Source organism: Scyliorhinus canicula, chromosome 12 (assembly GCF_902713615.1).
Source record: "Scyliorhinus canicula chromosome 12, sScyCan1.1, whole genome shotgun sequence".
NCBI lineage: Eukaryota > Metazoa > Chordata > Chondrichthyes > Carcharhiniformes > Scyliorhinidae > Scyliorhinus > Scyliorhinus canicula.
Genome location: NC_052157.1, coordinates 67,870,228 through 67,895,513, shown reverse-complemented (window position 1 = coordinate 67,895,513; position 25,286 = coordinate 67,870,228). Strand labels below are relative to the sequence as shown.

General features: G+C 49.3%; 1 protein-coding gene across 3 annotated transcripts in view; it reads right to left on the bottom strand.

Moving 5' to 3' along the window:
• Positions 1–1,246: 1,246 nt before the first annotated feature.
• Positions 1,247–25,286, bottom strand: part of LOC119974550 — a 41,064-nt gene continuing 17,024 nt past the window's right edge. For 2 of the 3 annotated variants that reach the window (XM_038813534.1, XM_038813535.1), the window contains exons 2-8: positions 22,356–22,542; positions 15,934–16,287; positions 14,960–15,082; positions 5,476–5,519; positions 4,263–4,292; positions 4,129–4,172; positions 1,247–2,941 (exon numbers count right to left, since the gene is read on the bottom strand). In XM_038813534.1, coding sequence (XP_038669462.1) covers positions 2,938–2,941; positions 4,129–4,172; positions 4,263–4,292; positions 5,476–5,519; positions 14,960–15,082; positions 15,934–16,287; positions 22,356–22,494 — 738 coding nt within the window. In that variant the 5' untranslated portion in view covers positions 22,495–22,542 and the 3' untranslated portion in view covers positions 1,247–2,937. The remainder of the gene's footprint in view (positions 2,942–4,128; positions 4,173–4,262; positions 4,293–5,475; positions 5,520–14,959; positions 15,083–15,933; positions 16,288–22,355; positions 22,543–25,286) is intronic. The other variant, XM_038813536.1, reaches the window with a different exon arrangement.

Here is a 25,286-nt window from a genome sequence, read left to right as displayed (position 1 = left end):
TTCAATGCCTTCAGTCATCCCGACAATCCTGAGGTTTTGCTCAACTGCTCTGTTGACCACTGGGCTTGCAAAGCAGCCCCCTTACCCTCTGCCATCTTATCCTGTGGTGCAACACGAAGAATATAAAGATACAGCTGGGGAGCAGCATTAACGCTATATTCTCACAAGCTTTGTTGGAGTCGAACGTCCCGTTCAGTCATTCTTTCAGCCTGCCTCCTTCAGATCCATAACTCATCATTGACTCTCCTGGATGAACCCGAGATGACGACAGTCATCCCAGTTAACATTCAATACCATTCTTCATCACATTGGGGGTCCAGAGGGAACAAAGATAAATTGTTTGTTCTTAGTGGAATGCACAGTGCATCCCTGATCATAACCTCTCCTTTTGTGCAGACACAAGGGACAAAAGTAGCCTTGTATTTCTTTCAGCATTTCTCCTGAAGACCACACATACCGAAACGTATAACACCCTGTGAAATACTTGGAAACGCCTGGCCGCTATTGTGATGCAGAAATCCGCCAGCCATTTACCGGCAGCAAGATCCCACAAACAGCAAAGGGTGGCATGGTGGCACAGTGGTTAGCACTTCTGCCTCACAGCACCTGGGACCCGGGTTGAATTCTAATCTTGGATGACTGTGTGGAGTTTGCATGTTCTCCCCAAGTCTGCGTGGGTTTCGTCCGGTGCTCCGGCTTCCTCCCATAGTACAACGATGTGCGGGTCAGGTGGATTGGCCATGCTAAATCGCCCGTTGGTGCCCAAATGATTAAGTGGGGTTATGGGGATAGGGTGGGGGCGTGGGCTGAGGTAGAGTGTTCTTTTCAACGTTCGGTGCAGACTAAGTGGGCCGAATGGCCCCGTTCTGCACTGTCGGGATTCTATGAAATTCCATGAAATGTGATAATAGTAATCAGTTTCTTGGGTCAGGACATCAGGGGATGAATGGTGCTGCCTTCCTTTGAGACAGTGGCTCAGGATTATTCACAGCTATCCACGCAGGATGGTGAGGCCAGTTGAAGACCTCACCTGAGATATGTCAACTTCAAACATGTTCATTGGGTTCAGCATCGGATTGTCTGCCTTCACTTTCTGACCTCAAGCCCTGCTGTGGGATTTGAACCAACAACCTTGTGCTTCCAAGGCAGACCTGCTCCCCACTGGACCACAGGAAACAGGCTCCCCCTTCATGTTTCCAAGCAAATGATATATTACAGAATGCTTCTTAATTATATATTTCCACAGTTTAAGTTGCAGCATTTTTAATGTAAATAGTCCTTTGCAAGTACAGAATTTGAATATTAATGAAAAATAGACATGACTTCAAAACATTTCATCTTGCGACTTCCAGTGGTGGCCATAGTGTGAGTGGTCGCACACAGAACAACACCTGCTTCAAGGAACAGGAAAGAGTTCTTTTTACCTGATATTGAGTGTAATTTCAAGAAAAAGGTGGAGTTGAAGGTCGGAGGAGTGGTTTCCCCCAGGCATGGTATGTCTGCTGGTTACCAAACCTGGCAGAAGACGGTAAGAGACCTGGCCAAGGAGTTGGTCGAAACGCAGCAGCAGCCAGTGGAAGAATGGTGGAAGGGAAAGGGCTGGTGCAAGTCGGAAAGCCCCAGATGGAGCAGTTGATGGCTTTTATTAAGGATGAGTTCCACCAGAATTGGAGATATATACAGGTGGCTGGGAGAGCAGATAGGCGAGCGGGTGGTGAAGATTAAGGAAGAATGGGAAGGAGGGATCAATTGGGGAGCATGGAGTGAGGCACTGTGCAGGGTAAATGGGACCTCCTGATGCGCAAGGATGAGCCTGATACAGTTTACATTTGTACACAGGATACAGATGACTCGGGTAGGAATGAGTGGGTTCTTCCAGGGGGTGGCAGATGAGTGTGAGAGGTGTGGGCAGGAGCCAGCGAATCACGCGCACATGTATTGGGGTTGCGAAAAGTTGCTGGGGTTGCGAAAATTTGGAGAGATTTTGGCTGGGAGTGTTCACTGTCCCAGCAAGGATAGTGGGGGAGGAAGTGGACCCTTACCCTTTGATGGGGATATTTTGAGTCTTGGCTTTCGCCTTTCTGATTGCACGGCGATGAATCTTACTGGAGTGGCGGTTGGCACTGCCACCAGGGATAGCGGTGATCTGTACGGCTTCCTGCGGCTGGAAAAGTGAAAGTCTGAGCGAAGGGGCTCAGCAGAGGGGTTTGAGACAAGGTGGGGGATGTTTGTGACCGTGTTTAAGGAGTTGTTCATCCCGGGTGGGTGGGGTGGAGAAAAAGGGCAAAACATTGTTCAAGCATTATAGTTGGCTTTGGGAAGGATGTATATGTGCTGTAACCTTTTTGATACACGTTTGTAATAAAATATATTTTACAAAAATGTAATCTTGCACTCATCAGCATAGTTCACAAGAAATTACCGGCTGCTATGGGGGAACATCAATTTGTACCGCATAAGAGAGTGACGATTGGTTGATAAGTGGGATTAGTGGAGCTGTCGCCATGTAGAATGCAGCATGGCCCAATTAACTGCCCAGCATTTCTTCCAAATTCAAATCGGGCATGTTGACTCTGATTGGACAAGGCACTCTCCTGAGGAATGTACCAGGGAGTCGCTTTCCCGGAAATGTTTATGTTCGTAAAAAGAAGTGCAAAGTTCACCGGGTGCTGGAAACACAAAAAGAAAAGGAAACTGCTATCTGTATCTCTCCCATTTGCTTCACAATGTTTAATATATTCACAGTGTCAGAGGTTTGCATCACTTTGAACACAATGTTAGCAATGATTGTCAGCCTGGTTGTAGTAAACATCACACAGGCAGAATTGTTCCCGGCTTTGGGTTGGAAGATGCCAGGCTTCTGACACAGAGAAAGGTTGGGGGATTTCGACTCAATCCCACTGTTCAGCAAGTGATGTCAATCAGTCTGATGAGGTGTTATCTAGGAGATAAATCATTGACTGGGTAAGATTGGGGGACATCGCAACAATAACTTGCATTTATTGAGCACCTTTATAATTGTCAAACAAACGAATGGCCCTTAACGAGAGAGATTATCTAAAAGAAACTTCACCCAGAAACACATTAGGAGACATTAGGGTCAGTGGACCAGGAACCTGGTGAAAGGTCTTGATTTGAAGGAGTGTCTGAAAGGTGGAGAGAGAGAGCGCGCGAGTGAGATGGTTGGGAGAGAGAGAGGGGGAGAGAGAGGGGGAGAGGGAGAGATAGACAAAGAGTCAGAGAAGTGGAGAGAGAGAGAAAGAGAGTGGTTTAGGGAGGAAATTCCAGCGCCTTTCCCCCTCCCCCCTCTCCCCTCCAGGCAGCTTGAGGGCATGTCCGCCAATGGCGGAGTGATGGGAATTGGGGAATACACTAGGGACTGGATTTGGAAGAGGACAGAGATTTCGGAGGGTTGTAGGGGCCAGAGGAGATTACAGAGATAGGGAGGGTTGTAGAAGTTGGAGATAGTTACAGAGTTAGAGATTGTTAAAGGGGCTGGAGGAGGTCACTATATGGTGGTTTATAGGGGTGAAGGAGGTTGCAGTTATGGAGTGTTGTAGGGGCTGGAGGTGGTTACAGAGATAGGGAGAGTTGCAAGAACTGGAGGAAGTTACAGTGATAGTGAGCATTGTAGGGGCTCGAGGAGGTTACATTGGTAGTTAGGGTTGGAGAGGCTGTAAGAGATTACAGAGATAAGGGAGGGTTGTAGTGGCTGAAATAGGTTACAGAGTTGGGAGGGTTGGAGAGGATGGAGGAGGTTACAGAGGTAGGGAGGATTCTAGGGCTGGAATAGTTTACAGGGCTAGCGAGAGAGTTATAGGAACTGGTGGAGCTTATTGAGCTGTGGACTTGGCCAGATCCTCAGAACCTGAAGGCAAGAGAGCTAATCACTGAGCCACGACTGACATAGAGGCTGAAAGAGGAACATTAACCCTCTTTGAAACTCTGAATTAGCGACACATGCTGAATTACAACATCATTTGCTTTGTCCTGCGCGAGTGCAGAATGTGAATGGATGGCGAGAGTATCGATGGAGAATGAAAATACAGTGTGAAAGAGTTTAGACAGTTAGTCAGTGAGGGAGAGGTGAATGAGGAGGGAAACTTGTGGTTAATAAAGGAATCTTACCTGTGAAGCTGGCTGTATAAGGACTGGTCGTTCAAATTCAGGCTCTTTAGGATAGAAGACAACACAATATGCGAGGCTTAAAACGGTGATTAAATTGCGTAAAATAGGTTTGTGTTTCTCGGTGGAATACTCACCATGTAAGTCGAGTCTGTTATTGGGGAATCCTGCAACACAATGTCAGCATGGTTAGAGGAAAGGCCAGAGAGTTCTTCTGAGAACCATGTAAAGAGTGAGAGGCAAAGCAGGCGGAAACATTCATCAACTGTGATAACAATGTACATATCTGAGGTCTCTATTCATAATCGACAGTTTTACATTAATATCCAGATTATACCGAGCTTAGGGATGCTGTCAGTATTTTGCATTTAGGGTTGGTTGGCACCACTTGCTGTAATAGGGATTTTGAAAAGGTGGTTCTGGTAACGCTTCTCGAGTGGGAGAGTGTCGTTGACTGAAGTGTTGAGGTGGACTAGTCTGTGATATTTAAACATCAAAACATCTGGCGAATGTGGTGTTGAAGGCACTGTGGCCCACCTCATTCTGGAATGCTCCTTCATAAAGAAGGCCTGGAAAGAGGCACAGTAGTCTTTATGTTTTTTTTTGTCAGCTGCATCCCGAGCAGCTCCGTGATGCAGGACGCACACCCAGACAAACACCAACTTCTGTTCGAGCATTATCAACTCGCTGTAAGATGCTCTTTGATCTGTCCGAAACCTGTTGGTCTTCCAGTGCAAAGCATTGTCCCTGAACATTGTCCCTGGACATTCCGAATCCCAGGACTACGTGCGGAGGGACTACGTACTAAACTTTGGGCCATCCACCGCAGAGGCACAACGGGGGAAAGTCGCTGTCCAAGACCTTTCAGACATAGTGAACCGAAGGACCACGTAAAAGCTCTCGTGCTGTATGTCTCTCATGAAGTTCATATTGTAAATATAAGTGTCATTGTAAGTGAGATACCTCAAAGGACCACATTGAAAATAAATAATTTACAGCACACTTTCCTAAATTTGAAATGTTATGTCAAGCACCTTGACAAATTTTATAAATAAAGTACATTTTGGGGAAAATATATGACTAATCCTCTCTACCCAACCCTGAGTGTTGGACCGGGGCCACATCTGAGCCAATTGGGGTTCCCAGTCTACTTTGTCTGCTTTCACTGGGGCACAATCACAGATCCTGAATGATCAGCTCATGTCCCTGGTTACTTGGTCAGCAGATACACCATGTTTATCAAGCATTAGTTAATGGCTCTGAGGTAGCCCCCCACTCCCTCCTCCCAAACCTCCCCGCCACCCCCCTAGTCTGCCTCTCCGCAATAAAGTTTATACGAGTTGAGTTTACCTGGTTAGAATGCCCGCCGGGCAGAGGAACATTGACATAGGTCCCTGCCGAAAACAACAAATACCAGTTAACACAACAAACATTGACACTGATAAAACTATTCAGCACATGTTGGGTACTTCACACGGACAACTTACTAACTGAACTGCCAGTTATTATTTACCATCTTGCAATATGAGAATGCCCAATGACCATCTTCCTCTTTAAAAGCACTGGTTCAGCCCCACTTGGAGTATTGGGTCCCTGTTCTGGGCACCACGTATCAGGAAGACTTTAGAACTGATGCAGAGATATTTTTTTAAAGACAATTTTATTGAGGTATTTTTTGGCATTGTAAACAATAACAATATACATTAGTGTGCAAATACCAATTACAAAAAACATAGTGCAAATAACAGTTCCTCTCTCGCAAGTAGACCTACCTATTCTTCCCCCCTACTCTACACTATTTCCTATGTCCTATGTCCAACAGCCATACTTCGATCTTTGGGGGCTTTGAGTCCCTCCAGGCCAACAGTATTCATCGCTGGGTTATCAGGAAGCAAGGGCCACAATGTCGGCCTCTATCCCCTCCTGGACTCCCGGGTCCTCCAACTCCACAAAAATCACCACCTCTGGACTCATCGCCACCCTTATTTTCAGTACCCGGGATATGACGTCTGCAAATCCCTGCCAGTATCCCCTGTTTTGGACACGCCCAGAACATGTGGATATGGTTCGCTGGTCCTCCCCCACATATAGCACACTTGTCCTACAGCCCAACAAATTTGCTCATCCGGGCCACCGTCATGTGGGCCCGGTGAACTACCTTGAACTGAATCAGGCCGAGCCTGGCACATGTTGCAGTTGCATTTACCCTCCTCAGAGCGTCTGCCCATACGCCTCCCTCCAACTCCCCACCAAGCTCCTCCTCCCACTTGAGTTTCAGTTCCTCGGTCCCTGTGTCCTCCGCTCCCATAAGCTCCTTATAAATATCTGAGACTCTCCCCTCTCCTACCTCACCCCTGGAAACTACCCTGTCCTGGGTCCCCCTTGGTGGAAGGCGTGGATAGGATGGCACCTGTCTACGTACAAAATCCCGCACTTGCAAGTACCGAAAGTCATTCCCCCTCGCCAGCCTGAACTTCTCCTCTAGCGCCCTCATGTTCGCGAAGCTCCCTTCCAGGAACAAGTCACCCCTCCTTCTCGCCCCCGCCCTCCGCCACACTCGAAACCCGCCGTCCATCTTCCCTGGGACAAATCGATGGTTGTCACATATTAGGGACCAGACCGATGCTCCCACTTCCCCCGCATGCTTCCTCCATTGGCTCCAAATCTGCAAAGCCGCCACCAATATAGGGCTGGTGGAGTACATGGTCGGCGGGAGCAGCAGAGGAACCGTGACCAGGGCTGCCAAGCTGGTGCCCCTGCATGAAGCAGCCTCTACCCACTCCCAAACCGACCCCGTATCCACCATCCGTTTCCTTATCATGGCTATGTTAGCCGCCCAGTAGTAGTTGCTGAGGTTCGGCAGCGCCAGTCCCCCCTCGCTACGGTTCCGTTCCAGTATCCCCCTCTTTACCCGCGGGGACTTCCCCGCCCAAACAAATCCCAGGATGGTTTTATTGATTCTTTTAAAGGACCGCGGAATGAAAATAGGGAGACACTGAAAAATAAACAGGAATCTCGGGAGGATCGATATCTTCACCGTCTGTACTCTCCCCGCTAGTGACAGCGGGAGTGCATCCCACCTCCGAAACTCGCTCCTCATTTGCTCCACCTGCCTAGACAGGTTCAACTTATGCATCTTGCCCCAGTCATGCGCCACTTGCATCCCTAAATACCTAAAACATCCCCCAACCAGCCTAAACGGTAGCTCCCTCAGCCTATTCTCCTGACCCCTCGCCTGCACCACAAACATCTCGCTTTTTGCCATGTTCAACATGTGGCCCGAAAACCGGCCAAATTCCCCTCGGATTACCATAATCCCGTCCCTCCCTGCCGCTGGATCCGACACGTACAAAAGCAGGTCACCCGTGTAGAGCAAGACCGTGTGTTCTATCCCCCCCCCCCCCCCCCTGACCATTCTCTTCCATCCCCTTGCCCCTCTCAGAGCAATTGCCAGCTGTTCTATGGCCAACACAAACAGCAGTGGAGAGAGGGGGCATTCCTGTCTTGTCCCGCGGTATATTCTAAAATTCTCAGGTGTTATCCTGTTCGTCCTTACACTAGCCTCCGGGGCCTGATATAGCAGTTTAACCCAGTCCACAAAGCCCTCTCCAAACCCAAACCGTCCCAGCACCTCCCATAAATAGTCCCACTCCACCTGGTCAATAGCCTTTTCAGCATCCATTGCCACCACTACCTCCACCTCTCTGACCTCCGGGGGCATCATAATCACATTAAGTAGCCTTCTTAGGTTGGCTACCAGCTGCCTGCCCTTTAAAAACCCCTTTTGGTCCTCCACAATCACGTCCGGTACCCAGTCTTCGATTCTGGATGCCAGGATCTTGGCCAGCAGTTTAGCGTCCACATTAATCAGGGAGATTGGCCTATAGGACCCACAAGCTTCCAGATATTTATCCCGTTTTAATAACAGCAAGATGGTGGCTTGCGACATCATCGGGGGTAGCACCCCATTGTCCCTCGCCTCGTTAAACACCCTAACCGGCACCGGCCCCACTATCCCCCAGAACGTTTTGTAGAACTCCACTGGATACCCGTCCGGCCCCGGGGCTTTACCCGACTGCATGGCCTTCAACTCTAATAGGGGCCCCCAGCCCCTCTACCATCCCCCTGCCCACCTTTAGGAAGGTCAGCCCATCTAAGAAGCGTCTGATCCCCTTCGGCCCCATGGGGGGTTCCGAAGTATACAGCTTGCTGTAAAAGTCCCTGAATACCCTGTTCAGTCCTGCCGGGTCTCCCACCCGGTTCCCTGCCCCATCCACTACCGTCCCTATTTCCTGGCCGCCTCCCTCTTCCTAAGTTGCTGTGCAAGCATTCTGCTGGCTTTCTCCCCATACTCATACACCGCGCCCCTGGCCTTTCTGAGCTGCTCTACGGCCTTCCCAGTGGATAGCGCCCCCAGCTCCACCTGTAGTCTCCGTCGTTCCCTAAGTAGCTCTGCCCTCGGGGAGTCCACATATTCCCTATCCATCCGTGTCATCTCCTGCACCAGTCTGTCCATCTCTGCCCTATCCGTTCTGTCCCTATGGGCTCGGATTGGGATCAGGTCCCCTCTCACCACCGCCTTCAGCGCCTCCCAGAGCACCGCTGCTGACACTTCCCCTGTATCGTTGACCTGTAGGTAGTCCTGCATGCATTTCCCCACTCTCTCACACACCCTCTCATCTGCCAACAATCCCACCTCTCACCTCCATTGTGGGTTCTGGTAACTTTCTTTGCAAACCTGCATGTGGAGCATGGTCCGAAATAGTGATCGCCGAGTATTCTGTATCCCTCACACCCTCCAAAATGTCCCTTCAGAAGCCAATACGAGAATAAACCTTGTGAACATGTGAATAGAACGAGAACTCCTTCCCCATCGGCCGGCTGATTCTCCAGGGGTCCACCCCCCCCTCATTTGTTTCATGAACCCTCTCAGTTCCCTTGCCATTGTCGGGACCCTGCCCGTTCTGGAGCACGACCGGTCCAGTTCGATCAAGGACTGTATTAAAGACCCCACCCATAATTAACTTGTACGAATCCAAGTCGGGGATTTTCCCCAACAGCCTTTTGATGAAATCTACATCACCCCAGTTTGGAGCGTAAACATTCACTTGGACCACCTTCACCCCCTCAAGCTTGCCCCGGACCATAAGAAATCTACCACCCCCATCCGCAACTGTGCTGTCCGCCTCAAATTTAACCCGTTTGTTAATCATGATCGCGACCAGTCTGGTCTTAGCGATAAACCCCGAATGGAAGACCTGGCTAACCCAGCCCTTCCGTAATCTAATCTGGTCCGCCACTTTCAAATGTGTCTCCTGCAGCAACATTACATCCGCCTTCAGAGCCCGTAAGTGTGCGAACATGGGCCCTCTTGACCGGCCCGTTTAAACCTCTAACATTCCAGGTGATCAGCCTGGTTGGAGGGGAAACCCCCCCCCCCCCCCCCCCCCCCCCCCGCCACACCGATCAGCCATCCCCCTTCTGCCCATGTGCCGCACCTACCCTGGTCTGCCTCTTGGCAGCTCCCACCCCCGACCTCTTCCCTGTTACCTGATTCAGTTCCCTCCCTCATCAGCAGATCATCCTGGCAAAAAGAACCCGAACAGCCCCATAGCACCCAGTAACTTAAACTTTAACTATAACTTTGGCTTTAACTTTTCAAACAGGCAAACACAAACACAAGAAGACCCCCAATTTTAAGTAAAAAAACATGCCGAACGACATCGCTAACACGAAGGGCAATCTGCGGACAAATGCAAACATCCCTGAATACTCTCTAACTTGAGTCCATGGGTCTTCAGTTCGGCACCAGTCCATGTCCCTTAGCAAAGTCCATCGCTTCCTCCGGGTCATCAAACTAATGTTGCTGTTCCCGGTATGTGACCCAAAGCCGCGCCGGGAAAAGTAGCCAAACTTGACCTTCTTTTTAAACAGGATCTCTTTAATTTGTCTGTATGCTGCCCTCCTTCTGGCCACCTCCTGGCTCAGATCCTGGTAAATGCGCAGAACACTGGTGTTCCATGAGCAGCTCTTCGTGTTCTTGGCCCACTGTAGAACCTGCTCTTTGTCCACAAACCTACCCGTCCCCCCTCCTCCCTCGCAGCTGCCTCGCCTGCACTCGGTGTGCCCTGTCTAGCTCCAACGGACGCGGGAAGAAATCATCCCCCACCAGCTTCTGCAGCATGTCTGCCACATATGCCGTAGCATCCACTCCCTCGGCCCCCTCCAGGAGCCCAATGATTCTCAGATTCTGTCGGTGAGACCTGTTTTCCAGGTCCTCCAGACTGTCCTTCGCCTTGATTGTTGCTCCTTCAACTTTCTAATTTCCACGTCCGCTACCGTTTGGTAATCCGCCTGCTCTTCCACTGTCTTCTCCAGTGCCTGGACCTTCTTATCCTGAGCGTCCAGCCTCTGGTCCAGTCACTCCACCGCTTTCTGGAGCGGTTCCAAATTATCCCGCTTCAGTGCTGCGAAGCTCTCTTTCATGACCTTCAGCATGTTATCCAGTGCTGTCTGGACCGTCCGTTCCATGGTCCATTCGTCGGCCATCTTTCCTCCCATTTGAGCTTCCACACCACCTTTGTTCAGCCCTTTCTTTGCCTGTTTTCGCTCCCTTCTGCTCCTTCAGTCCATACAACTCTGTATGGATTCAGATCTAGAGTGCTATTGTTTTTTTCAGATCTAGAATGCTATTGTTTTTCACTGCAGCGCTCAAAAGTTTGAAAAAGTCGGGGGGAAAAGGTCTAAAAGTCTGACCCGAGCGAGAGCCACCAAATTTGCGACTTACTCCTTCATAGCCGCCACCAGAGGTTCATGCAGAGAGATTTTTATTCAATAAGGGAATCAAGAGTTATTGGAATAAAGGGGAAAAGTGGAGTTGAGGATTATGTCAGATCAGTCATGATGTTATTGAATGGCGGAGCAGACTCGATGGGCCGAGTGGCCTACTTCTATTCCTATGTCTTAAGATCACATAAGGTGGAGAGAAAATTTGTTTGAGGTGTTCAAAATCATGAAGGGGTTTGGATAGAGGGACTGGGAGGAACAGTTCCCATTGGTGATGGGATCGGGGACCAGAGGAGACTGATTTAAGTGATTTGCAATAAAAACAATTGTAATGTAAACATGGCAACGTGTGGTTAGGATCCCGAATGCACGGTCTGAAAGTATGGGGGAGGCAGGCTCAATCGCGGATTTGTAAAGAGAATTGGATCATTATCAGAAGAGGAAATATTTGCAGGACAATGGGGACAGTAAAAGTTTCTACAAATATATAAAACACAAAAGAGTGGCTAAGGTAAATATTGGTCCTTCAGAGGATGAGAAGGGAATTTTAATAATGGGAGATGAGGAAATGGCTGAGGAACTGAACAGGTTTCTTGGGTCGGTCTTCACAGTGGAAGACACAAATAACATGCCAGCGACTGATAGAAATAAGGCGATGACAGGTGAGGACCTTGAGAGGATTGTCATCACTAAGGAGGTAGTGATGGGCAAGCTAATGGGGCTAAAGATAGACAAGTCTCCTGACCCTGATGGAATGCATCCCAGAGTGCTAAAAGAGATGGCTAGGGAAATTGCAGATGCACTAATAATGATTTACCAAAATTCACTAGACTCTGGGGTGGTCCTGGCGGATTGGAAATTAGCAAACGTGACACCACTGTTTAAAAAAGGAGGTAGGCAGAAAGCGGGTAATTATAGGCCAGTTAGCTTAACTTCGGTAGTAGGGAAGATGCTGGAATCTATCATGAAGGACAAAATAGCAAGGCATCTGGAAGGAAATTGTCCCATTGGGCAGACGCAGCATGGGTTCATAAAGGGCAGGTCGTGCCTTAACTAATTTAGTGCAATTTTTTTAGGACATCACCAGTGCGGTAGATAACGGGGTGTCAATTGATGTGGTATATCTGGATTTCCAGAAAGGTTTTGACAAGGTGCCACACAAAAGGTTGCTGCATAAGATAAAGAAGCATGGCATTAGGGTAAAATAGAAGCATGGATAGAGGATTGGTTAATTAATAGAAAGCAAAGAGTGGGGATTAATGGGTGTTTCTCTGGTTGGCAATCAGTAGCTAGTGGTGTCCCTCAGGGATCAGTGTTGGGCCCACAATTGTTCACTATTTACATAGATGATTTGGAGTTGGGGACCAAGTGCAATGTGTCCAAGTTTGCAGACGACACTAAGATGAGTGGTAAAGCAAAAAGTGCATAGGACACCGGAAGTCTGCAGAGGGATTTGGATAGGTTAAGTAAATGGGCTCGGGTCTGGCAGATGGAATATAATGTTGACAAATGTGAGGTTATCCATTTTGATAGGAATAACAGCATAAGGGATTATTATTCAAAATGATAAAATATTAAAACATGTTGCTGTGCACAGACCTGGGTGTGCTAGTGCATGAGTCACAAAAAGTTGGTTTACAGGTGCAACAGGTGATTAAGAAGGCAAATGGAGTTTTGTCCTTCATTGCTAGAGGGATGGAGTTTAAGACTAGGGAGGTTATGCTGCAATTGTATAACGTGTTAGTGAGGCCGCACCTGGAGTATTGTGTTCAGTTTTGGTCTCCTTACTGTACTGGCGCTGGAGGGAGTGCAGGGGAGATTCACTAGGTTAATCCCAGATCTGAAGGAGTTGGATTACGAGGAGAGGTGAGTAGACTGGGACTATACTCATTGGAATTTAGAAAGATGCCGGGGGGGGTGGGGGGGGTTTATGTTCTTATGTTCATCCAGAGGAAACCCATGCAGACATGGGGAGAATGTGTAGACTCCACACAGACAGTGACCCAAGCCGGGAATCGAACCTGGGACCCTGGAGCTGTGATGAAGCAAATGTGCTAATGACTGTGCTGCCATTCTGCCCCAATATGCTGCACTGTCTCCCTGCTCAGCTGAAGTCTTTGACGGCATGCCCGGTCCGGCAGGTCCTCGAATGACAGGAGCCACCAGTACACACGAGGCCACATGCGTCACTTCCTTTGCACCTACTCTTCCTCGGCCTATTGGGCGGCCTGCTCTCCATTCTGGTGGCTGCCTCTTGTTCCTCTGGGGCCCACTCTGTGCTGCAGCTTCCCCCTCCTCGAGCAGCTCCAGCTGGTTCAGCCACAGGGCATCCGCAGGGCTGCAGCGACCAGCAGGAAGGCCACCAGTGCTGGTTGAATTCCAATATCCATTGACAGCAGGGGTGAAAGCCTGACATGTTCGCATGTACACCCCTGTACCCAACCAGGTCCACTGGACTATATGATGGCTCTGGTTGGCACTGCAGGCTCTTCCCCCACATGCCCCCCATCCGGCACCATGGTGGCCTCTGGACCTGGAATCCGTCAGCCAGGAGTCCCATCAGCAGGTGCTGCCCTTGCCAGCAGTACATTCCACAGCGCCGGTCCGGCACCCTCATATGGGCTACTGTGGGCATTGCGCTCGAGTGGGCCGTGTGATGCCCCGCCGGTAGGTGGCGGCTGGTTAGGTGGTGGGGGATGTGGCGGAGGGTGGGCTGCAATGTACTGAGTGTACCGGTGGGAGTTGGGGTGGGTTGGTGGAGGCACCCATACGCCGGTGTCACTTTGCAGAACCAGGGGCCAGGGTGGGTGGTCAGTGGGGTGCACTGTAATATGGCTGCCTTGCAGGCCGTGGGAATGGCGGCCCATGCTTGGACACTGCTCCAGTCCTGTGGGGGGTTGCCCTGGCCACACAACCCGTTACCCCGTTACCACCCCCCTCTCCACCGGCCCTAACAGGGCCCCCCCGACCCCAGGCAGCACGGCCAATGTCCAGCCCGCAGTCGCGCCTCTCCATGTCCTACCCCCTCTCTCTCCCTGATCAGACACAACATCGGTTTCACAATTTTTAAAAGCACAAGTGAACCGCACCATGGGGAACTCAGCCCATTGGAGATGGAGAATCGCGGAGGTCCTACAGAATTCCAGATCGGGCTCACGAATGATATGGAAATGGTGTTTACTGTACATGCGTTCCAGAATGCGTGGCGCTGCTGTCGAAGAAATCGGGAATTGTCAAATCGACGGAGAATTCCGCCACCGTCTCTAATTATTTAATGCCCAGGGAATCTTCTTCATATGAACAAAATTCTATTAGCCCAAATGTTTAAGATGCTTTAATTATTCCTTGTAGCCAAAATGTCTGCCTTTTCAACCAGAACATTTAAAAAAACTTTACTATAGCAGTCACATACTAACTCAGGCTTTTAACTCTTACTGAACCCAAATACATAATACAATAAATCTGAAACTCCAAAATTCAGCACTTCTTATTTGGCAAAGTTCTCAGGAAAACTGATGCTACTTCCTTTGCTGTACTTCTCAGACAAGGTGTGTTTGTGTGACCCATTGTGTGTATCATCTACAAGATTCACTGCAGGAACTCACCAATCCTCCCTCAACAGCATGTTCCAGTGTGCTGGAAACACCGCCACCTAAAGGTTCCCATCCAAGAAACTCACCATCCTGATTTGGAAAAATATCAACAGTTCCTTCACTGGGTCAAAATCCTGAAACTCCCTCCTTAACAGTACTGTGGGTGTACCTACACCCTAGGGACTGCAGCAGTTCATGAAATCAGTGCTGCACCATCTTCTCACAGGGTAATCAGGGATGGGCAATAAATGCTGACCTAGCCAGCAATACACACATCCCGTGAGTGATCTGCCTGGGCAGTTTATCCATTTGCCTTCGATAGAATCTGATGAGACAGAAATCAAATGGAGGCAGGTACACAGGATAGGGGCACCTGCATGACACACAGTCCTCTCTCTATCTCTCTTTGGTTTTCATACATCACCAGGATGTTCACAGGGCAATCAAAATCTTACCAGGTTGTCCTTGCCGAATAACCGTGCACCTTCTGTAAATGAGAATCACTGTGGTGATTAAACACATGACCCCGATAATGGCCAGGGTGACACCCACAATGATTGGGAGGTGGAAAGAAGATTCTGAAAGAAAAGGATTATTGTCATCATATGATCATCACAATGGCAGTCTGAATCATTTGCTGTACGATACACTTATTAAATCTTAACCTCAGTGGACAATGAATAGGAGATCTAATTCCCCGCATGACAATAGCCGTGCAAGGCTTCACTCACACTCCGTGGTTGTGTGCTAGAGAGACTCGACATTCTGGGTGGCTGTCTGATTAGTTTTGTTGTTCTTTTGTCGCCTCCTGGGCAGTTAGGTAATGTTTTTGTGAGAAAGGCCCTCCCTGTCGCATCCTTTCTACGCTCTAAATTGCTTTGCAACTCAGATGGTATTAAAGGCGCGATGTAAATGCAGTTTATTTTATTTGTTGGGACATTTACAGGTCTGGGTGGACCCTTGAACTGTCTGGCACCCCATAGAATCATAGAATCCCGACAGTGCAGAAGGAGATCATTCGGCCAATCAGGTCTGCACCGACCCTCCCTCCGAAAGAGCACCCTACCTAGGCCCACTCCAGTCAACCCTGCAACTCTAACCAACCTTTGGACACCACGTGGCAATTTAGCATGGTCAAGCCACCTAACCTGCAGATCTTTGGACTGTGGGAGGAAACTGGAGCACTCGGAGGAAAACCACGCAGAGAGGTGAGGGGGGGGGGGGGGGGCATGCTAACTCTACACAGACTGTCATGCAAGGTCGGAATTGAACCTGGGTCCTTGGCGCTGTGAGGCAGCAGTGCTAACCCACTGTGTCACCGTGCCACCTCAGCTACAGCTGAAAGACCAGGACACTTGAGAGTTCCTCGGATTTACGAGGTTCTCCTCGTCTACGAAATCTATCGGAGACAGCATGCTAAAGATCTAACCTTTATGCACCAGGCGTATCTTTTGTTCAGAGATCCACTTCGTGGTCCACACAATGCAATGGTAGATCCCAGGAGCCTCCCTCATAGATGTCACAGTAAGCGAGCAGTCCCCGTGCTTCACACAGCTCTCCGCGGATAGCTCCAAGTCAGCGTGGCCTGGGGACTTTGTAATACTCCCATTCAAGACTTGCAGGAGAAGGAGTTCTTTCCGCTTCCCGAACGTGTCCGTCCAGCGCCACTGGACGAGTGTCGCTCGTGCGTAGGATGGGTCGGAGCAATTTAGAGTCACCGGATGGGGACCCTCAAGATTCACCTCTGGGCATTTGCCCAACTCGTGATTAACGCCACCTGTAACTGAGAATCGATGCAACCTTGTGAACCCATTCTGCAAAATAGAAACTGTGCAGTCTGAACATAGGTCCAAGATGCTATCCTCTTCTCTAGAGTCTATTCCGTCTTGGATCCCTATTGGCAGGAGGCGTGGGAAGGATGGGACCTGTCTGCGAACAAAGTCCCGCATCTGTAAGTATCTAAAGTCATTACCCCCTACCAGCCCAAATTTCTCCTCCAAGCCCCTCAAACTCTCAAAACTCCCCTCCAGGAAGATATTGCCCACCCTCCTCATCCCCGCCCGCCGCCATGTTCGAAACCCTCCATCTATGTTCCCGGGGGCAAATCGATGGTTATCACATGTTGGAGCCCAGACAGCACCCACCGGCCCTACATGTCTCCTCCACTGGCCCCATATCCGCAGGGCCGCCCCCACTACCGGGCTGGTGGAGTACCTGGCCGGCGACAGCGGTAGGGGAGCAGTGACAGGGCTGCCAAACTGGTGCCCCTGCACGAAGCCGCCTCCACCTGCTCCCAGATAGAGCCCGTACCCACCACCCACTTCCTTATCATTGCTATGTTAGCCGCCTAGTAGTAGTTGATCAGACTCGGCAATGCCAGCCCTCCCTCGCTGCGGCTTCTTTCAAGCATTGCCTTCTTCGCCTGCGGGGATTTTCCCGCCCAGACAAAGCTCATGATGATTTTGCCAGTCCTTTTGAAGAAGGACTGTGGGATAAAGATCGGGAGGCACTGGAAGATGAACAGGAATCTAGGGAGGATTGTCATCTTTACAGTCTGCACCCTCCCCGCCAGTGACAGCGGGAGTGCATCCCATCTCCGAAACTCCCTCTTCATTTGTTCCACTATTCTGATCAGATTTAACTTGTGCAACCTGCCCCCGTCTCGTGCCACCTGTATCCCCAAGTACCGGAAACTTTCCTCAACCAGCCTAAATGGCAGCTCCTTCAGTCTATTCTCCTGGCCCCTTGCCTGAACCACAAACATCTCACTCTTGGCCATATTTAATTTGTACCCTGAAAACCGGCAGAACTTCCTCAATGTTTCCAGTGTATTTTCCATCCTGGCCAGTGGGTCCGACACGTACAGGAGCAGGTCGTCCGCATAGAGAGAGACCCTATGTTTCACCCCCACCCTGGTCATTCCCTTCCACCCCTTTGCAGCTCTCAATGTAATCGCCAACGGCTCTATGGCCAGCGCGAACAGCAATGGGGAGAGTGGGCATCCCTGTCTGGTCCCGCGATGTAGTCTGACATTACCCTATTCGTCCTAACACTAGCTTTTGGGGCCTGGTACAATAGTCTGACCCAATTCACCAGTCCCTCCCCAAACCCAAACCGTCCAAGCACCTCCCACAAATAGCCCCACTCCACCCAGTCAGAGGCCTTCTCAGCGTCCATTGCCACCATCACCTCCACCTCCTTGCCTTTCGGGGGCATCATGATCACATTAAGCAATCTTCTCAAGTTAGCTGTCAGCTGCTTGCCTTTCACAAACCCTGTCTGATCGTCCCCAATCACCTCCGGTACGCAGTCCTCAATTCTAATCGCCAGGACCTTTGCCAGGAGCTTGGCATCCACATTGATCAGGGAGATTGGCCTGCATGACCCGCAGGATTCCGGGTCCTTGTCCCGCTTCAATATCAGAGAGATGGTGGCTTGTGACATCATCGGTGGCAGGGACCCTCTGTCCCTTGCCTCATTAAAAACCCTAGTCAAGACCGGTCCCACTATCTCCGAGAACTTCTTGTAAAACTCTACTGGGTATCCATCCGGCCCCGGGGCTTTCCCCGACTGCATGGCCTTTAAGCCCCCCAATACCTCCTCCGCTCTAATCGGGGCCCCCAGCCCGTCCACTAGTCCCCTGCCTACTTTTGGGAATGTTAGCCCGTCCAGGAACCGTTTCATCTTCTCCGGCTCTTGCGGAGGTTCTGAAGTATACAGCTTACTATAGAAGTCCCGGAATACCTTATTCAGTCCTGCCGGGTCCTCCACTCTGCTCCCCTCCCCATCAACACTCTACTTATTTCCCTGGCCGCCTCCCTCTTGCTGAGTTGCTGCGCTAGCAATCTGCTGGCCTTCTCCCCATGCTCATACACCACTCCCCTCGCCTTCCTAAGTTACTCCACGGCCCTACTCGTGGATAGCACCCACAGTTCCGCCTGTAATCTCCGTCTCTCCCTGAGTAGGTCCTCCCCCGGGGACTCCGCATGCTCCTCGTCTATCCGATAAATTTCCCTAACCAATCTGTCCATTTCTGCTCTGTTCGCCCTGACCCTGTGAGCCCGAATTGAGATCAGCTCCCCCCTCATTACTGTCTTCAACGCCTCCCACAGGGTCGCTGCTGAAACCTCCCCCCGTATCGTTCACCTGCAAGTAGTTTTGCATACACTTCCGAAGTCTCTCACATGTCCCCTCCTCTGACAACAATCCTACGTCTACCCTCCATTGCGGGCATTGGTAATTCACCCCCCTGACCTGCAGGTCCACCCAGTGCGGAGCATGGTCCGAGATAGTGATTGCCGAATATTCCATATTCTTTACCTCCCCTACACACTCCCTGCTCAAGATAAAAAAATCAATCCTAGAATATACTTTATGAACATGTGAGTAAAACGAGTAACCCCTTCCCGTCGGCTGTCTGGCTCTCCATGGGTCCACTGCCCCCATTTGTTCCATGAACCCTTTCAGCTCCCTTGCCATTGTTGGGAGTCTACCCGTTCTGGGACACGACCGGTCCAGCCCCGGGTCAAGGACCGTATTAAAGTACCCCCCCCCATTATCAACCTACGTGAGTCCAGGTCCGGGATCTTCCCCAGCACTCTTTTGATAAAGTCCACGTCGCCCCAGTTCTGAGCATATATGTTCACCAGCACCACTCTTCTCCCCTCCAGTTTGCCCCTTACCATAAGGAATCTGCCCTCGTTATCTGCAACTACGCCTTCCACCTCAAACTGAACCCACTTATTGATCATAATTGCTACCCCCCTGGACTTAGAATCCAAGTCTGAGTGGAAGACCTGGCTGATCCAGCCCTTCCTTAGCCTAGTCTGGTCAGACACTTTCAGATGTGTCTCCTGCGATATAGTTACGTCCGCTTTCAGAGCCCGCAAATGCGCGAACACACGTGCCCTTTTAACTGTCCCATTTAGTCCCCTGACATTCCAGGTGATCAGCCTGGTTGGGGGGCACAACCCACCCTCCCCCCACGCCGGTCAGCCATAACCTTTCTCGGGCCCGCCCCCGGCCCGTGCGCCACGCCTTTCTTGGCTCGCCTCCTGACCACCTCCACCCTCAATCTCCTTCCCATTACCTACTTCAGATCCCCCCGACGTCAGCAGAATAGCACCCCCCCCCCTCCTCCACCCCCTAGCAACATCCCCCCGGTAACCTCACCCCTGCCATCCATTGGCTGTATTCTTCCCCCACCACCTGACTCCCTTGACTAGCCAATCTGCTAGCCTGGTGACTCATTGCTATGGCGCCCACTTGTCCCACTCCCATTGTTTCCCTGACCTCATCCCCCCACTCCCCAGCACACCATCCCACACTCCAACCCACTGGAGCAGTCCCACTAAGATAGGAAGATCAAAAAAGATGTAAACATCAAACAGCACCGCAAGGCTGCTCCAGGTACAATACAGTTCCAGCTGTGTACACAGGAAAGTGTTAACCCCCGTCTCTTTCTGAGCATAAATGCCCCCCCCACCACCCCGGCAAAACTGCCCACAAAAAATACACCACATGGCACCTTTAAAACAGTAAACAGTCGGGAAAGTACAATTTTAAAGTAAACTAGCAGGGAGCAGAAAAACTGACTGTATAAGTTTCTATAGGTATGTAAAGAGAAAAAGATTGATAGAAATGAATTTAGGGCCCTGACAGTCAGAAATAGGGAAATTCACAACAGGAAAGAAAGAAATGGCTGAGGAACTAAATTTGTACTTTGCTTCTGTCTTCACAAAGGAAGGCTTGACTGTACCAGAAGTTCTGCGAAACACAAGTTTTAGTGAGGGGCTGAAGGAAATTAGTGTCAGAAATGAAATGGTTTTTGGTACATTAACATGATTAAAGGTGGAAAAATTCCAGAGTCTGACAATCTGCATCCCAGAGTGCTTCAGGAAGTGGCCCTAGAAATAGTAAGTCCATTAATACTCATTTTCCAAAATTCTTTGGTCTCTGGAATGGTTCCTAGAGATTGGAGGGGAGTGAATGTAACCCTGTTATTCAAAAAGGGAGGTATGGAGAAAACAGGGAACTATAGACCAGTGAACCTAACATCAATGAATGAAGAACAAAGGAAAGTACATCACAGGAACAGGCCCTTCGGCCCTCCAAGCCTGCACCGATCATGCTGCCCATTGAACCTAAAACCTTCCACACTTCCAGGGTCCGTCTCCCTCTATTCCCATCCTATTCATGTATTAGTCAAGACCCCCCTTAAACGTCATTACCTAACCTGCTTCCACCACCTCCTCCGGCAGCAGGTTCCAGGCACCCACTACCTTCTATGCAAAAATCCTCCCGCGCACACCTCCTCTAAACGGTATGTTGGCCTTCATAGAGAGAGGATTTGAGTATTGGAATAGAAATGTTTTACTACAATTGTATTGAGCATTAGCGAGGCCACACCTGGAGTATTGTGTGCAGTTTTGGTGTCCTTATCTGAGGAAGGATGTTCTTGCTATGGAGAGAGTGCAGTAAGGTTGACCAGGCTGAAATCGAACCTGGGAGCTTGGAGCGGTGAAGCATCTGTGCTAACCACTATGGTACCATGCTGCCCTTGAGTCGATGCATATGCCGAATTTCTTTAGCTTCCGTAGAGTAGTGACTCTATGGAATTCGCTACCACAGAAAGTAGTGGAGGCCAAAACGTTGTGTAATTTCAAGAAGAAAATAGCTATATCTCTTGGGGCTAAAGGGGTCACAGGATATGGGGGGGAGGGAAAGGCAGGATTAGGGTACTGAACTTGATGATCATAATGAATGGTGGAGCAGGCTCGAAGGGACGAATAGACTCCTCCTGCTTCTACTTTCTATATTTCTATGTTTGGTACAGCTTTAAAGAAAAGACCTGAATCTGGTCAGAACCATGCAGATATTCTGGCTGTATTCTTCTCAAGCTGTAGGCTTCTCAACTTGTTTCAGCTCCCCTTCTAATCAGACAAGCCTGAACCACTGGGAAATAAACTGCTGACCTGTCTACAGGCATATCTTTAACTGAACTGCAGTGAGAGGAGCAGTGAGAGGAAAATGCCTGACTCCTGCTCATAACTCCATTTCAAACTTTACACACCTGCTTTTTTGCAACATGCCTGATAATGTAGCTCCACTCAGTTACCTCATAACCGTGCCAAGCTGAAGTCTAATTAACTCCACAGGGAGCCCCCCCAAATCCAAACAAAACTGCATTAGCCCAAGTTTATACGCAGGCTTAATTGCACCCTGGCTCCCAACCTTTAAGCAGACTTTTACAAGCACATCTGCAGAAGGCATACACACGCTAACCGAGGCTTTGAACCCTTACTGCACCAAATATATACAATAGAATATATCTGAAATTCCTACATTCATCACAGATGTTGATCATGAACAGCATTTGTGGTGAGGCAAAGAGAATTCATAGGTGAGGGAGCAGTTGCCTATATGTTATGGACTGGTGAAGGGGGGACAGTCTGAGGTGCCGTCGCCTTCACAAAATTGACTCTGATTGGTGGAGGCGTTGTCATGGTTGGTGCAGCAGAGAACTGTTAATAGCCAAGCTTTTGCTTCAGTTAAAAGCAGGCCGGCCACCTCTCATTGGACAAGGCACTGTCATGTGTCCACTTGCCAAATCAATCAGCACTCTCTTCCAGTGCAGTGTAAATTGTTGTTCCGTCTTGCTTATCTGTCCCGGTGAGGAAACAAGGGAGAACTTTGACTTTGGAGAAATAGTTTAATGTGTTTTTGCACAAAAAAAAAATCACAACATAAACTGGACTCTGCTGTGTGTGGGTGTGTGCTCCAACAATGAACGTCGAGATAATCTGGAAACCGTTTACATCAGTGAAGCAGAATCACATCTCCAAAACTTACCCACAGCAACAACGCTGCTCAAAATCAAGCAGGAGAGGATATTCGACATGGTGGACCGTCGTAGGTGCGATGGGCCAAATGGCTCCCTCTTGTGCTGTAATGGTTCTGTGGCTTCCTGTGACCCAGTCCACGGGGACATCCTGTCATTTCCACAGGTTCTTCAGGCAATGGGAATCGTTGTTAAATTCTGGGGAAAGAATTAATTTCAATAACTCTAAAGTCTGACATTATCCATTCCACATCACGGTGCCAGTTTGACAATCTTAGCAAATGGCGGAGCAGGCTCGAGGGACAAAATAGTGTCCTCCTGCTCCTGTTTGGTATATGATGAGAATTCCCCTTGATTGCTGAGGAACTTTGAAGAAAAGTGCCTGGCAGTCTAAACCCTAAGAGTGAAACCATTATCCCCAAAAAGTGTAGAAATCTATTTTCAGTATTTGATCACCCATGAGATTCCATCCTTATTTTACCTCAGGCTCAGGCAGCTAGCATGATATTGATATGATCCCGGACCAGACCCAAACAGTGGCTAGGATACTGGGCAGAAACCTCAATCTTTCATTTTAATTTTGTAAGACTTTGAGGAAAGAATTCTCATTCCAGGAACGCTTGCACAAAGAACTAGGGATATGGGGTGGGATTCTCCATTACGCTGGTGCAGCGTGGCCCCGCTGGAGTGGGATTCTCTGTCCTGTCAGCCGGCCAATGGGGTTTCCCATTGTGGACAGCCCCATGCTGTCAGGAAATCCCCAGGCATGGGTGCGCTGCAGGCGTAACTGAGAATTCTGACTGCAGAGAATGCAGCCCATGGTTTATTGAAACAAACTTTATTCCTAACATAGAATTAAAATCTTTAACATTGCAGAAGAAAAGTAACCTCCATTACTTCTTAAATAATGCTAATCAATGCAGTGGTAGAGTAACCCTTAACTGCTATCTTTATTCACACTCAATTAAAACAAAATTTCAGCTTTGAATCCCCTGTTATATCCCATTAGCAATCAGGAGTACCTGCTTTACAGAGATATTCATTGTGAAAAGAGATTTTTTGACAATGCTTTAATGAAAAGACCTGACTCCTGTAAGAACTATGCAGAAACTCTCGCCGTGTTTTCTAGAAGATGCTTCTCAACTTGTTTCAGCCCACCTTCTAATCAGACAAACCTGAACTTCTAGGAAAGAAACTGCTATCCTGTCTACAGACATATCTTTAACGTAACTGCAGTGAGAGCAAAATGCTTGACTTCTGCTCACAGCTCCATCTATCTCTCAAAATGAAACTCTGCTTTCCTGAAAGATTCCTGATACCTTAGCTCCACTCTGTAATTACATCATTTTACCAAGCTGAAATATAATTAATTCTACAGGGACCCCCCCTTAATCCAAACAAAACTGCATTAACCCAAGCTTTTTATGATGCCCTAATTGCACCTCTGGCTCCCAAAACATATTTGCCTTTTGAATCAGAATTATTTTGCAACATGGCTGCAGCAGTCATGCACACACTCACCCAGGCTTTTAACCCTTACTGTACCAATTACTGTATTACAATATATCTGAAATTCCAGTATCATGGGGCGAATTCTCTGCCACATGCTGCCAGTAGGGAGTTCCTAATGTGGCAGAGAATCCTGTGTTGGGCACAAAATGGCATGGTACCATTCTGATGGGCAGCACAGTGGTTAGCACTGTTTTTTCACAGCACCACAGATCCCAGTTCGATTTCCGTCTTGGGTCACTGTCTGTGCGGAGTCTGCACGTTCTCTCCGTGTGTGTGTGGGTTTCTTCGGGTACTCCGGTTTCCTCCCACATGTCCCGAAAGACCCGCTGGTAGGTGAATGGGACATTTTTAATTCCCCCTCTGTGTACCCGAACAGCCGGTGGAGTGAGGCGACTAGGGGCTTTTCACAGTAACTTCATTGCAGTGTAAATGTAAGCCTACTTGAGACACAAATAAAGATGATTATCATCATTAACTGTCAATGTCCCCTCATCTTGTCTCCATCTTGAAAAGGTGATAGATAGAACAGTACAGCACAGAACAGGCCCTTTGGCCCTCGATGTTGTGCCGAGCAATGATCACCCTACTTAAACCCACGTACCCGTAACCCAACAATCCCCCCATTAACCTTACACTACGGGCAATTTAGCATGGCCAATCCACCTAACCCACACATCTTTGGACTGTGGGAGGAAACCGGAGCACCCGGAGGAAACCCACGCACACACGGGGAGGACGTGCAGACTCCACACAGACAGTGACCCAGCCGGGAATCGAACCTGGGACCCTGGAGCTGTGAAGCATTGATGCTAACCACCATGCTACCGTGAGGCCCCCCATTGTTGCTGGCCTGTGGTTGTTACAAATGGGAAGTACGGTGGACACTTTGGTGACGCGGAGGTGTTGCCTCAATTGGTACCATGTCCAGAGTGTAGCTATCATTACTGGACTTTTTGAGTGTTTGGTTGGTGGGCATGCTGTCATTGTAAGGGCTTTGAGGGACGTCTTCATGCAGGAACCCTCCTTGATCTTCACCCACTCACCTCCTGGCTCCTTTGCCCATATCCTCACTCTCTCTGTTGTGGCTGCCCAGTAGTAGAACTGCAAGTTTGAGAGGGCCAGGCCTCCCATGCGTCTTGTTCTATATGGGACCCTTTTTGAGACCCTTGGTTTCTTCCTCCCCACCCCCGCCACCACACAAACACTATGATCAGTTTGTCTACCGTGTTGAAGAAGGCCTTGCGGATGCAGATCAGTAGGGATTTGAACAGGAAGAAGAACTTGGGCAGTACGTTCATCTTAGTCACCTGCACTCTTGCTGCCAGCAAGAGTGACAGTGTGTCCCACCTCTGCAGGTCCTTTTTTATTTCCTCCACCAGACTCTTCAGATTCCATTTGTGGATCCGTATCCAGTTGTGGGCAAGTTAGAT